This window comes from Limulus polyphemus, unplaced genomic scaffold (assembly GCF_000517525.1).
Source record: "Limulus polyphemus unplaced genomic scaffold, Limulus_polyphemus-2.1.2 Scaffold2526, whole genome shotgun sequence".
Lineage (NCBI taxonomy): Eukaryota > Metazoa > Arthropoda > Merostomata > Xiphosura > Limulidae > Limulus > Limulus polyphemus.
The window spans coordinates 131314-147632 of NW_013668136.1; the positions used below are offsets into that span (position 1 = coordinate 131314).

The window sequence follows — 16319 nt, forward strand, 5'->3', positions numbered from 1 at the left end:
CTAAGTCTCTTTGAATGCAAGAAAAATCGATAGCCAAATTTTTTATCTCATCTTGGTTTCATATCTCCGTTTTCAATATCTTATTTTAAGACGTAATACAATTTTTTATATGCTCAGCAGTGTCAGTACAATGTTTCAATTAATTACGAATTCGGTACTCCAAGCTTATTAGCGCTGAAAAATGTAAACACAAAAAAATAACAACATATTTTCAATTAGTCATGAAATGATTATCTGTAGCGATAGTAGTGACAAATGCCTGATGTGGAAAAATGATGTATAACAACTTATGATATTCAAATAGAAGGTAATAAATGTTATTAATAATATATATGTCTAAGTTTCAAACTATATGAAGTTTTATTATAATGATTGTGAATTAACTTATCTGCCACCAAAAACGAATTGTATTCAATACGATTCAAACTTATATTTATTTTCTTATACATAAACGATGTAGTTCGTGATTTGTTTTTCATTTTTTGGTCTGCTGCATTGACTTCCTAAGTAATAAAACATTGGAATAGGTTAAAAATAAAAGCCATTAAATAGGTTTATAGATTAATCTGAAGTAAATCTGTGAGAAAATCTCTCTATTTAGCTCTATTTAAAGGTGCATTTTCGAGTACTATTTTTCTCGTCTGGCTGGATGTTTTCAATATTTTCGCTAATCTCGAGCACTGTTACTTTAATCTAAGCTTTCAAATAAAAAACACGATCCAACTACAATCACTTAAACTTACCTTCGCAAACTGGTGGCGAATCTGACCAAGTCTCGTTCCTCAGACATGTTACGGTTGAGGGCCCAACTAATCTATAACCCGTAAGGCAGGAAAAGTTTACATTTGTACCGAAGGTATGGTTACGTGTGCTAATAATGAGGTGAGGTGATTCCGTTACGATAAGTGGACACTGAATAACTGAAATAAAGACACACTACATGTTATATTAACACTCATCATAAGCCTAAATCTAATCATATGTCAGAATTTCATATTTAATTTTATATGGCTGTTTTAGTGTTATTTATCAAACGGATTAAAATGATCTATATATACTTGTTCACTAAGTAAATTAATTTATCTAAACCTCAAAATAAATCTGAAAATAATAGTTCGAGGCAATAACTATATAGAATATCATGATTTCAATATCATTTACTTGTTCAATTTCCATTCGTAAAGATGATGTCCATGAGGTAACGTCACGAGCAATCTTAATGAACATTTGATTGTTTGTTTGTTTTTAGCGAAAAGCTACACAATTTCCTTAATGCACTCTTTTCATCACTGGAAATAGAACCTAGATAAAATATTGAATCTTAAAAAACGGTAAAAGGCTAAACTGTTGCAGACGTGAACGTAAAAGAAAAAAAAACGACACTTTTGGAACAACATATTAGCACAAAGCATATGTTATTCATGAGAGAATAGAGATATCGCTTTACATAAAAACCATGAGATCGGCATACTGTACAGGAATTGCCAAGTCCAGTGTTTCAATGCAAAACAAAGAAATTTATAATGAAAATTTCTCCCCAAGCGTTTGAAGAATAGCTTCTCATAAACTTTGTCCCCCCCCCCCAAAAAAAACTTATCAAACATTATAATTTGGAAAAATAGAAAGGTCTTTCTTAAAACAGCAAACAGAAAAGTTAAAAACAGAAATCACGATGTTTTTTACTTGCCTTAAAACTTCACGTCAACGTGAATAATACAACTATTTAAAACAACCAATTTTTTAACATCCAAAAAACTTAAACATGAAGACCAAACAACAAGTTTGAAAAGTAATTCAAAATTAGTTTATGGTATAGGGCTTCTCAACCCCATAAAAATAATTTGAATTTGTTTTCTTACAATTGCAAATACGTAGAAAGAATAATAACTCTGGACTATGGCCTCTCATTTTCTTTTAAAGATGCAAATCTTAACATAGACTAAATGTCTGATTTGTTAAATCAACCAATGATATTAGTGATGTTTTAAACATCATACCAGGATGTATAACCGGTGCATTATTTCATAACAATAATACTGCCATGGATGTTTTTCATTGCTTCATTGAAACTTTAAGAATTTCAAAGTGAACAGAGATATCATAGTTATCAAATTGGACAAAACAAATGAAACTGTCGTATTGTATAAAACAACCTATTTATCATAATTAAGAGAAAAAGCTGAAAGATCTTCTACAAGATCAGAATTTTTATGAAAAATTTATCTTCAATCCTTTCACTACGAAAGTTGTTGGACTTTAAATGTAACAACTGTTTACTAAAATACATGTATGGTCTATCCAAGGCACATAGGAATAGCTGTCCTCTTTGACCTATCATTTCCAAAGTGAGATCTATAACATAATCACTATCCAAATAGTCAACAGAACACTTAGCTCCCGTTATGTATAAGAACGAATGTGGATTTTGCCAATAAAGTAGAAATCTTGACATCAGTGGTGGTAAAATGGCCAGTTTCAACGTTAACGCACTACTTACTAAGTTAAATAACAATAATGTATCTCAAACAAAAATTATCTGAATTAAACCTAGCACTTCCAGTTCCGGTTAATATTTTCATCTCCTTCATTGAAAACAATGTTCTCTACCCTAGGACAACATTTCAAACATCAATACAAGTGACAACGGGGAATACATTATCTCCAGTTCTATGTAAGATCTTTATGGAATATTTTGAAAATGTATTACTTTTATTAGCAGACATGAAGACTTCATGGTTGCTTTACGAAGACGAAGTTGCTTTACGAAATTATCTGTTTGGCAAAATCACAGAAATAATTTCATAATCTTTTTTTAAAAAAAACAACAACATAACCTTCTTCACGTTTCATCAAGCATCATCAAGTTTAGAGTTGAATGGAAAATTAGCAACTCTTTCTCTCTTTTATGGATATTCTTATAACTAAAATTGATACAGGACTTGATCTATGGATATCCTTATAACTAAAATTGATACAGGACTTGATCTATGGATATCCTTATAACTAAAATTGATACAGGACTTGATCTATGGATATCCTTATAACTAGAACTGATACAGGACTTCTTCTATGGATATCCTTATAACTAGAAACTGATACAGGACTTGATCTATGGATATCCTTATACTAAAACTGATACAGGACTTCGTCTATGGATATCCTTATAACTAAAACTGATACAGGACTTGATCTATGGATATCCTTATAACTAAAACTGATACAGGACTTGATCTATGGATATCCTTATAACTAGAACTGATACAGGATTTATCGCATCTACCGAAAACCGAAAATTCCCCTCAATTGCGTACATGTTTTTTATGCCACCACAAAAACGTTATTGTAACCTCTATGTTTCTAAGAGCATACAGAATTAAGTCAAGAAATTCAAAAGATCACTTACAGTTTGAAGGATTTACAATATCCCATTTAATTCATCGAATATGCTCAACTAAGAGCGAGAAAATTTTTTTAAAATAATAAATAAGAACAGCTTAAAATCCAAAGAAACTACTATGCTTGAATTACATCGCAAAAGTTTGAGCCCGTAGAGGGAATCCTGACGCAAAATGATTTTCTTGTCACTTACAAGTACCTTAATACTGTTAAAGATAGCAAAATCGTTTAAGAAGATAAACTACAGAGTATATATATATAGTTTCATGTGAATCGTGTGAAAGCGTTTAACTCAGTGAAACAGGAATGAATTTAAACACGAGAATAACAGAACACATAAAGGACGTTGAAAACGGAAATACAAATTATGTAACATTTCTGCATGCAAGAAATGTTGACCACTGTAAATCAGCAAAAAGAGCGAAAATTACATAAAACTAAGAACTGTTAAAAGCTGTATTACTAAAAGTGTACCAAACTGTTTTATAAAGTACGTCAACGGAATTTCACAACCAGGTACACCTTTGCTTGCTTTGTAAATCTGTGTAGAACTGAATAGAACAAATCAAATTGTCTAAATTAATTTCCTAACCGTTTTACTAATATTTTATTTCAAAAGTAAGTTTTTTTTTTTTACTTTCATTTAATAAATATACACGATATTGTGATTTATCTTAGACTGTTATATGTGGCTCAATATACAGATGGACAAAAATAGACATATAAATATACAAATAATTACAGGCAGACAGACTTCAGGATAAATAATCACGTAAATAAAGTCAAGTGTATCAACTACGTGAAGAAAGTATTAATGAATAGACAAGTTATGTCAAGGTATACCTTCACAAACGGGCACTGCATGAGACCATCTCCCGACGGCTGTACAGGTTATCTCTTCTTCTCCTCGAAGCACATATCCCTCCACACAAGCGAATCTAGCTTTACTGTGAAGCCGAGTCCCTTCAATTGCCATTACACGCTTGTGGTCTATGGATGATATCGGTGGACAACTGAGATCTGAGTAAATGAAGATTGGTAGATAAATTTGATGCTTCAAGACCAAACACTTCTTTTTAAAGACTCTTTAACTGCTATGCGTTATGTGGCTGTACTAGAAATAAGCCAACGTTTTTATTTTCCGGTGTTTCTTGACCCGTGCTTATAAATCAAAGTAATTGTTTTAAGCGTAATATTAAATACGCGGAGTTTTAAAGTTTTGTTTGTTTACTTTGTTGCTAAGCACAAAGCAACACAATGTGTTATCTATGCTTTGCTCATTATGGGTATCGAAACCAGGTTTCTAGCGTTAAAAGACTCCAGGGTTACCGCCGAGCCGCTGGGAGGCGCAATTTTAAAGATTCTGGTGTTTCTTACTTTTTGTATTTTAGAATCTAAACTATGAACTAACATGAACAACCTTGTCTGCAGTAACATTTCGTAGTATTAATCAGTACTACTTTAAATATAAAATATAATTATACATGGTAAATAAGTTACATTTCTCAGAACAAAGCTTTAAAATAGGTCTGATATTTGTAATAACAGTAACAATGGATTTGTTTCCCTAATGATTTTAGTTGACTACAATTATTTTGTTTGATCACAAACCAATCCGCGGGAAGCCTTTCGCTAAATACTACAACTCGTCAGCTACGTATGTAGTACTAAAATTTTAAAATGTTGAAGATATTATCCCAATAAAAAATCATGCAATATTCAGATGTGTTTGTACATATGTATATAAAGTGTTCGCTTTTAAGGTGTTTTTATTTCTTTGTTATATTTTTATATTTTCTGTTTCCATCTGCTTTTCTCCTGATTTAATATTCGTATTTTTGTACAGTGTATAACGGAATTGAACTTTTTGATCATTCTGTTTGTTTTGGTTTTCGTACACTTGTAGAATAAAATCTTGTCCGGAACATCTTGCTGGTAAATCGAGATTTATAATTTGTAGCGACATTTCACCGTGTCGTCTATCATTTTCTACTTTTTTACAGCTTTTTTTTACGTTTTATCACCACTTGTTTTCTTCTGTTTGTATTTTAGTAACAATGTTTCTCAGGTAGTAACTTGTGGGAGACAAAAGGAAAGCGTGAAACAATATTTCTATGCACGTCAGATAAATTAAGAAGAATGTAATATACACATTTGCAGTGAAGCATGACTTTACTCACGAATATTTAATTGGGTTATATTTTCACGTTACCCTATACCACAGAAACTACTCTGTTACCCGTTTTCAACACCCAGCTCTTGATGTCCTTCCACATAATGAATTAATAGACGGTCACTGGCCGCAGAAGTGTCTTACGGGCCGAAGTTAAAAGGTCACGGATCAAAGTAGGAACTTTGTATAAATAAATAAAAAGGCTCTTCATATCAGCCTTATGGTGATTGTTGGAGTAGAAACTTCAGCTGAGTTTATGAAGTATTCCAATAGTGGTGGCCATTTGTTTTTCATTACATTCCACTATACAGAGTGCTAGCGCACTCTCTGAGTTATATAAGACGTTTGTGTGCCCTTCCCCCACACTGTGTGTATATTGTTCTACAGAAAAGTTAACTTTTTTGTATTTGGTGTAAGAACGTGGCGCCATCTATTAATGTAGTTAACGTTAACTTACGTCAAAGATAACAAATGCTCAATAACAGCAATAACTGGAGGTAGAGGGAGTTGTGAACACTCATTAACATGCTCCTTGTTTCAAACTATCAATCCCACAAAATTTGGTTGAGATTGGCCCAGCGACCTAGAAATAGTTAGATAATTGACAAACAAACAGACATACATAAACTTTCCTGGACGCATAAATATTATTTTGACTATAATATTTACCAATAGCTTCTTACTTAAACCATATTAAATCACTCTTTTTTTCCTTGATTTATTAAATCTTATAGTATGAAGTAAATAGATAAAGGAAAGTAGAAAAAACATTGCCATAAAATTATTATAAACTGTTTGTTTGTTTTGAATTTCGCGCAAAGCTACACGAGGGCTATCTGCGCTAGCCGTCCCTAATTTAGCAGTGTAAGACTAGAGGGAAGGCAGCTAGTTATCACCACCCACCGCCAACTCTTGGGCCACTCTTTTACCAACGAATAGTGGGATTGACCGTCACATTATAACGCCCCCAAGGCTGAAAGGGCGAGTATGTTTGGTGGGACGGGGATGCGAACTCGCGACCTGCAGATTGCGAGTCGAGCGTCCTAACCACCTGGCCATGCCGGGCCCTATTATAAACTAAAAAAATGGTATGAGGGAAAAAGTTGGTTGGTTGTTTGGCGTTTGTTGGCGCAAAGAAATTATCTGCGCCAAACAACCGGTAAAATGCCGTAAGTAAAATACAATAACATGTAAAAAGAAAATAGATTAAAAGCGAAACAATGCACAAAAAATAGGTAAAAACTAAATAGAAGTAAAAAAGCCAATGACCTACACAAGGCTAAAAACACAATCAAGTTGGACAGTGTCACCATTATCAATGACACTCTCCATCCTCAGGGGCAAACTAGGTAAAAACTAAATAGAAGTAAAAAGCCAATGACCTACACAAGGCTAAAAACACAATCAAGTTGGACAGTGTCAACATCATCAATGACACTCTCCATTCTCAGGGGCAAACCCTTAGAGAATACATGTTTAAAATGATGGCGCCGCTGATGTTCGTAACGACGGCATGAAAGTAAAGTGTAGGAAAGTGTCACAAAGGCCACACATTGGCCGATTAGTACATATAAAAGAAAAAAATAGGTTAAAAACTGTGACCAATACATAGCCTAGCTAAGATAACTTCCTCCCATCAATCCTTAAATAAACTAGATGACCAAAAACAACAGTAGGTTTGATCTAGAAAAGCTTGTTGTGAAGCCGAGCCTTCTCATTCTCAATAATACCGGCAGGAGGAGGTATATAGAGCCCACAGAGTCATCTGATTTCGAACCATCCATAAAAACTGGAAGATAAGAATGGTTCAAAAGATGTTGGTTGGCAAAGAGAAAATGGTACTTCCAATCGTGGTATCTGCCTTCCTCAGATGACTCAAGAAAGGTCAGAGGTAGGTGGGGATGAAAATGAGCCATGGTGAGATGGGCTGATCATTGGATTCAGCAACGACATAAAATGAGAGACCCAATTCAGCCAGCTGCACCTGGATTCGAAGGCCAATAGGAGGAATGACAGTTCATCTTTTCCAAAAGAGCACATTCCACCAAGGAAGGAAGACACAACTCCAGGTGGGATGCTGTGGTAAGGATAAAAGCTTGGTAACATATTGCAAAGAAAGTTGCAAATGGTGGAAGAGATGAGGAGGTTCATTGAACTTGTTGTAGAGACTCTGGACTGGCAAAGTGCAGAAAACCCCATGCAGAAGCGCCAGTTAATGTAAAGGGACCAAAATCTTCAGACAGAGTGCCTGGCAGAACCATACACCAGAGACACATAGTACAACCTGGAACTTATGAGGGCAAATTGATCTTCAACATAAAACGTCTATCCACTCCCCAAGGGATGGATGAGAGGACATAGGGGATGTTCAGTGCTTTTGTACAATTGACACAAAGCTGCTTAATGTGAGAAATGAAAGTAAGCTTATGGTCAAAGATAAGCCCAAGAACTCCACCTCAGGAACCACAAGAAGAACAACACCACCGAGATGGAGCTCAGGATCAGTGTGTAAACTTCGTCGGTGGCTAAAATTAGTGCAAACAATTTTAGAGGAAGAGAAGGTGAAACCGTATGATGTGGTCCACTTCAACAAGTCTGTGAGGGCAGTCTGAAGCTGCTGTTCAATAAACTTTATATTCGATGACAGACGATAAATATGGAAGCCATCAACATAGAAGCCACTGGACTCAGTAGGAGGAAGTTGTTCAGTGACAGCATTGATCTTGACTACTGAAAAGGGTGACACTCAAGACACAACCTTGAGGGACTCCAAGTTCCTGTGTGAAAGAATGGGAAAGGGTCAAACCCAGATGAACATGGAATCGCCTGTCAAGTAAAAGTTACGAATAAAAATGGGTAACTGGTCATGCAACCCCGATGAATGTAGGTCCCACAAAATGTCAGACCTCCATGTCGTGTTGTAAGCCTTCTGAAGATTAAAGAAGACAGAAACAAGATGCTCTCTCTCTTGAGGAAGTCTATCCTGATCGAGGTTTTAAGACGAATCAGGTGGTCCACAGTGGACTTCAAGGAACCAAACAAGACGTGCATTAACCATCCTCTCCAAAATCTTACAGAGACAGCTAGTCAAAGCAGTTGGATGCTAAATAGAAGGAATCTTGGGATTCCTTCCAGGCTTTGGAAAAGAGAGAACAATAGCCCTGTGCCAAGAATCTGGAAAAACATTCTCTTCCAGGTCCAATTTAAAACAACCAGGAGAAGAACAAGAGATGCAGGAGAGAGATGGCACAGTATCTCATGGTGAACATCATCATGTCCGACTGATATACTGCCAGACCTGATGAAGAGCAAGCTTAAGCTCCGCCAGTGTAAATGGGCAGTTATAATCATAGATACAATCAGCCCAAAAGGAAATGGGCATCTCTCTACCAGAGACTTAATGGCCAAGAAGGCAGAGGAAGAAACGGGAGTGCTGGAAAGATAAGAAAAGCTCTCCCTGAGAGTATTGACAATGCTCTTTACATCAGCAGCTTCCTGGCCACTGGAGAGTAAGATAGGAAGAAGATAGGAAGCATACTTCCCACTGACCTTCCGAATCTTGTCCCAGACGACTTTGGAACTGGTAATAGAAGAAATGCTGGTGGTGAACTTAATCCAAGATTCCCTCTGGCTTTGATGGCTGACCTGCCAAGCATGTTCGAAAGAGTGGGATGCCCGTGAAAGGTATCCCAGGCCCGTTTATGAGCCTTCATGCCTGCTGGCAGGCAGGAGGCCATTATGGACGAGGTTTGGGGGATAAAACGAGCAGCTGCTTGAATTATACAATCATTTACTGTCTCCATGCAGTCATTACTAGATGGATATAGTGGTGAAGAAGAGCAAGTCAGCCTGCTCCAACTTCCACTGTGGCACTCGGGTCGGGTGGCATCAACCACAGCCAATCTCACTCAAAATGAGTGTGTCACTATCAACCCTCCAAGAAAATAGAGAGACAAATTAAAGGGAACAAATAGATAGATCAGTAGCAGTAAAAAGAATGACTAGGTGCATGAAAATAGGTAAAAGAACTAGTAAAAAAGAGAGAAAAGCTATGAAGAAAGTCTCCAGTGACTGAGAACGTGATCAAATAATAGTTTTGCACCACGGGGCCAAAGGAGATGGACCTGAGCAGTCACTGGAAGCGATGGTAAACATAGACTTGTCAACTCTTGCATCCACAGACGGCAAAATACTTTTTAGATGGTGTAAGAAAGACTCTGATGGAAGCACGGAAAGATCTGTCTGTACTCTACTGTAGCAGTGGAATGGAATGCAGCAGCATGTGTCCGAGATGGAACAGAGAAAAACTTCCGAGCCCCACGATAAGAAATGTTGTTTATAGTGCATAAACGTTGTACCTCTTTCTCCTCATCCCACACATCAAAGAACCACGACAAGATGCCTTATAATGCCCACACTGCTGACACTGGAAACACCTGAGAGGGTTAGGAATATAAGGCTGTACCTTAAAATTCAGATAACCTGCCTTGACAGTGATAGGTGGACGTGGCGATGCAAACGTCAATACAATAACATTAGTAGACAATGTCCACAAAACCCTTTTAGAACTTCATGGTGGGTGGGGTCAGTGGACACTGAAGTTTCTCTATTTTGAATGGATCCTGCACCCGGTGTCCCCCCCCCAAAAAACTCTTTGATAGGTTTCTTTGTTTGTTTGTTTTTTAAATTTCGCGCAAAGCTACACGAGGGCTATCTGCGCTAGCCGTCCCTAATTTAGCAGTGTAAGACTAGAGGGAAGGCAGTTAGTCATCACCACCCACCGCAAACTCTTGGGCTACTCTTTTACCAACGAATAGTGGGATTGACCGTCACATTATAACGCCCCCACGGCTGAAAGGGCGAGCATGTTTGGTGTGACTGGGATTCGAACCGCGACCCTCAGATTGCGAGTCGAGTGCCGTAACCACCTGGCTATGCCGGGCCATCCTTGATAGGAAAGAGACCACATTTAGAATACTTTGAACAGCAGGCACCATCCCAATTTGCACGTGTACCTCGTTTTTTCCTCCTGCTATCTTTATCTGACAAACTTTTAGGACAAATGTCTCCTTTTTTTACTCAGAGGGGATTAAAGGAGGTTGCTGGCTCTCCGAAGGCAGTTAATAAGCTATGTTCTGTGGACATCTTGGTGAAAACATCTACACCAAAACACAGCAAACTCCTCCTGAAATCAAAGGCTATTGGGATATACTTATTGAGGTTACTCCCCATGCTATTTTGAATTTCTCACGAGGAGTTATCGTTGAGAAGGATTTAAGAACCATCTCTGAGTCGGAGATCCTCGCTGGTTTCTCATTTCAAGGAGATTACGCTGTGCAACGTATCTACAATCGTAAATACAGAGTTATGCTAATCAAACACCAGTATTAAACACAATGTCCACAACAACCATTGAGCACGTCCAACACTGGTACTTAGTTCACCATAGCCCAACAGGACCAGCTAATTGACCTCGCGAGAGCAACCCCAAGGCCACCCGTCTGCAGGAATTCAAGGCCAAAGTGATGTGTTAACGTGCCATCGATTTAAACTGACCCATCAATGACACCTTCAATGAGCAGAATCCTCTCCTCCCTTTCACGGGATGCCACGCACGGCAAACACGTGGGTGGATGTTTGAATCCCTGAGTAGGTAAAATGAAGATACAGAACCTTCCCTGAGAGGTCCTCTCACCATATACAGGAATTCACCTCGAGAGGAGGGAAAGAAAATGAGCTTTATTGTTTCTTCCTAAGAAACTAGTCAAATGACATTTTATGCTGTTGCGTGTGATAAACGTAAGTTTTACTTTTAAACGAGTGACAGATAGATTTCCATTTATTTAAAAACGTTAAACGATTTTTTTTAGGTGGGGTTAGAAAAAGATCAGCAAAAATTGGTTTAAAGTCCATTTATATCAATTATGACATGGTGATAATGTTTCAAACTTGTTCGAAAATACATGAAAAAACTACCTTTTAAAGGAACATATGAATTGGGTTGGTAAAATCCATACCAGCTCAGTTCAGTTGTTAGGCTATATAAGAATTATGTGGAAATGAAAGTGTAATATTATACTACAATAGGTGTACATTTATAGATAACTCCATACATCATCCACTTGTTTAACGTAATCAATACTATGTACGTTTTTTCCAATGAAGTTGATTTGAACCTATGATTATCGTTATTAGCTTAAAAACGTATATTATTTAGATTATGTGAATATATCTATACGTTTTTTCTTTAATGTATAAAGTTTGTTTCTTTGTTTTTTGTTGTTAAGCGCGAAGCTAGATAATGGGCTATCAGTGATGTGCCAACCATTGGTATCGAACCCTGGTTTTTTGCGTTAAAAGCCTCAAGACTTACCGCTGAGCTATTGGGGTTCAAAATGTATAAAGACATTTATATTATGTTTTTCTGCAACAACATGGATTCTGTTTAGTTCCTCTAAACATACTTAAGAATTACGTATCCATTGATTATTAAACATATAAGCCCCCCTGTGGCTCAGCGGTAAGTCTAAGTAATGGCTTATGACGCTCAAAATCGTGTTTCCATACTCGTAAAGGGCAGGATACAAATAGCTCATTGTTTAGCTTTGTGCTTATCAACAAACAAGCAAACTGCATTTATATATGTATGTTTATAAGGCAAAGCTTCCTCTAATATATTCGTAATGTAATAAAAAATGTTTTATGGGAGAGGCACAGATTAATCAAATCTGATAGAGGTCGCCTTAGTATATTTTTTCATTGTTTTTATTTCAACAAGCCCATCATTATCGTAACAGCTCAAGTGGAGGTGGAACGTTTCTTTTCAGTAGCGGTTAGCCTATCGGGTTACACATCAATAGATCCAAGGTTCGAGCCATGATATGCCGTTGATCACGATTCGACTTTTAGCTGTTGATGCGATATACTCTGACAGTCAATCTCACTGTTCTGTTAAAAGTTGCCGCATAGATTGCGCGTGATGCTGACTGGTTCTCTTGCCTCTTATTCTTAGACAATGTATAGCATAAAGTTTAGGTTTAGATATTCTTACAAGGTAAGAATGACATATAACCCATAAATAACTTAACCTTATTATCTTACCCTTAACAATAATTTCGATGGAGTTATCTTGTCCGCGAGGTGTCTTGCATGTTATAGTCCCCGTATCTATAGCAGAAGCGTAATAGATTGACAAGCGATATTTCCAACTTCGTTCTTCTTCAGAGATTGCCCAGCCACAAGGGTACTGTCTGGAAATAATTAAAAACATTTCAAAATGAGTCTAATAATTTATAAAAATGTTTGAAGGGCCTGGAGAATGCACATGTTGGTGTAACTTAAAGAGAGACGTAAAAGGTCTACTTTTGTGATGAGGTACGTGACAGTAAAGGATATTAAACAAGCAGAACGAAAGTCGTGGAATAAACAGTCAGAAAATACGCGTGTAGATAGAGTAGAGAGAAGAAAACTTGATAAAAATGTAAGACTTATGTAAGCAGCTCGAATCAGGATAGATTTGCACAACAAAAGCTAGCGGCAGTGTATGAACTAAAGATGTAGGCTATCTCAAGTGTTAAAAAACATCAACTTTCGCAATATAAGTAGAATAATTTAACAAGTAGTTACTTTTGGAGTTATCAACTGAAGTATAATACATTGACTTTCTATTTTATGTGAGTGCTTATAAAGGAATTATTGCTCGTAGCAATTGGTTGGATGCATAACTCTCTTACATTGGTTGAAAATTGAAGTTGGAGTATCTTTTGTTTTTTGTAATATATGATCTCTAATTTTCATCGCGAACTTTGAAATACAATTGTATTTTAATTTGTCAAACGGCTTAGAAAATTATAGGTTGTAGATTATCTATTATCACTAAATTATAAATACTTCCGATGATAATGTGGGAGATAAAAAGAGAATAAATACTGAAAGTTGTAGACAATATTAGGGTAAGGTGCAAAGAAAGAAAATGTATAATTAGTTACGAAGGGAGGATCATGTGTTGTCATACAGGAATACATGTATAAATATAGAAAAAGGAGGATCATTTGTTGTTGTATACGAATACACGTATAAATATAGAAAAATGGGGATCATTCACAAAACACATAGTAAAAAGAGGGAGAGAGAGAGCGTAAGAGAAATAAAAAAGGAAAGAAAATACATAAACAGATAAGAAAGATAGAAGGCTGCATAAACAAAAAACAGAAAATACAATCACAGACTGAAACAGAGAAAATATAGAAATATAATAAGGGATATTATAACATGTGTAAACACAAGGGAAAGGAGGAAATATAAATAACCAGATAAAAACAGAGGGAAATATCTTTATCAGATGATAATAGAGGAAACATGGATAACCAGATAGGAACAGAAGGAAATATCTTTATCAGATGATAATAGAGGAAACATGGATAACCAGATAGGAACAGAGAGAAATATCTTTATCAGATGATAATAGAGGAAACATAGATAACCAGATAGGAACAGAGAGAAATATCTTTATCAGATGATAATAGAGGAAACATAGATAACCAGATAGGAACAGAAGGAAACATCTTTATCAGATGATAATAGCGGAAACATGGATAACTAGATAGGAACGGATGGAAATATCTTTATCAGATGATAATAGAGGAAACACAGAAAACCAGATAGGAACAGAGTGAAATAACTTTATCAGATGATAATAGAGAAAACACTGATAACCAGATAGGAACAGAAGGAAATATCTTTATCAGATGATAATAGAGGAAACATGGATAACCAGATAGGAACAGAAGGAAATATCTTTATCAGATGATAATAGAGGAAACATGGATAACCAGATAGGAACAGAAGGAAATATCTTTATCAGATGATAATAGAGGAAACACAGATAACCGGATAGGAACTGATGGAAATATCTCATATCAGATAATAATGGAGGAAAAACCAAATAGGAACGGAGGAAAATATCTTTATCAGATGATAATAGAGAAAACATAGAAAACCAGATAGGAACAGAGGGAAATATCTTTATCAGATGATAATAGAGGATACATGGATAACCAGATAGGAACAGAAGGAAATATCTTTATCAGATGATAATAGAGGAAACACAGATAACCAGATAGGAACAGAGGGAAATATCTTTATCAGATGATAATAGCGGAAACATGGATAACTAGATAGGAACGGATGGAAATATCTCATATCAGATAATAATGGAGGAAAAACCAAATAAGAACGGAGGGAAATTTCTTTATCAGATGATAAGGGAGGAAATGTAGATAGGAACGGAAGGAAAAACCTCTTTAGCCTTTAAGTAGTTGTTGTGTTGTGTTTTAGCTTATAATGACCTATTAACACAATATTCAAAATTATGGTAAACTATAAGCTTCATATATTCACCGATTTTCAGTTGTCCAGGTCCATTCAGGATGTCCACGTTCTCGATGAAATAAGCAGTCAAAATGCACTGTACTGTTCGGTAAAATCACCATACGACCATCCATTGTCACGTCTAGGTCTCCAGCTGCCACGTTATACGTGATTGTAGGTGGCGCTTCGTCTGCAAATAAAATCGGAAACTCTTGTTGAGGTTATTATTATGGGTATTTTGATTTTCAACTTCAAAGGCGCCTTACGTGAACATGGGCTAAACACTCGGGTCAGGGTGCAAGTATAACTGACCCTAATTTTGAGCTGACTGAACGAAATGCAGCCAGTTAACAGCACCCACCGACATAACTGGATAGCCTGTTGCCTTTATAACATGTCCACTGCTGAAAATGCGGAATATATTTCATGACATCGTGGCTCGGACCTTGGGCCTTTTTATCCGCAGCCTGGCAGTCGAACTATCAAGCCACGTCGGGTTTCTAGGTTATTATTAAAAAAATTAATAACTTGTAATCAAACAGTTAAAAGTTGATAACAAAGTAAAGTGTAAAGATTAGATAAATACAAATTATAAAATACTGCAAGCATAATAGTGGCAAAGGTCTGTAAATAAATAACGAAAAACGAACTTATCTACAAGAAACTGATGAATGCAAGTTATAAATTTTGATTGTACAAAATTGTAATATACACTTACGTATGAAATTATAAGGTTAAAAAAACAGATATAAATCATATGTAATAATTCTGTAATGTGTATTGATTTCAGTGATTCATATGAGACAAAACAGATTTATACTGAACAACCTTCATAGAGATTACTTATTTCAATAACACCACAAGAAGCAAGTTTTAATAATGGCATGCAACCTAAATTTTGGTTAATGAACGTCGTTGATTATTAGTCGAAACTAATATTTGTGCCAAACAATCTGAAGATTGCTGAAGGTTTTAAATGAAATAGTCAGAGATATTTCCTTACCTGAAAAATTTGTATGTAACGTAGTTGGAAAACAATGTGGAAATGGTGAACTCCATTGTCCATTCGTGCACTCAACAGTCTTATTGCCAATAAATTTGTACATTCCTACTTCGCTACAGCGCATGCTCAGTTTGATTCCATGAGGCAGTCTAATCTTTTGATCCAAAGTGAGAACCTTCCCTTCGTAGCTTATAACTAACTCAGCATCTGTAGGCCGTAGAACACATTGTCTCAATAATGGCTGAAACATTTTGTTATCTGAAAATTAAATGAAAATCCCAATTAATATACATATTTTCTATAAATAGGATCATAAGTACGATTACATAATTTGTTTGTTTGTAATTAAGCACAAAGCTACACAATGGGCTATCTGTG

At 36.0% G+C, this 16319-nt stretch overlaps 1 protein-coding gene across 1 annotated transcript in view; it reads right to left on the reverse strand.

Moving 5' to 3' along the window:
• The window catches only part of LOC106467202 (locomotion-related protein Hikaru genki-like), a 70405-nt gene that overhangs the window by 31231 nt on the left and 22855 nt on the right, over positions 1–16319 (reverse strand). The window contains exons 3-7 of the mRNA XM_013927527.2: positions 15942–16199; positions 14969–15128; positions 12671–12819; positions 4240–4416; positions 744–920 (exon numbers count right to left, since the gene is read on the reverse strand). Of these exons, the coding sequence (XP_013782981.2) occupies positions 744–920; positions 4240–4416; positions 12671–12819; positions 14969–15128; positions 15942–16199 (921 nt within the window). The remainder of the gene's footprint in view (positions 1–743; positions 921–4239; positions 4417–12670; positions 12820–14968; positions 15129–15941; positions 16200–16319) is intronic.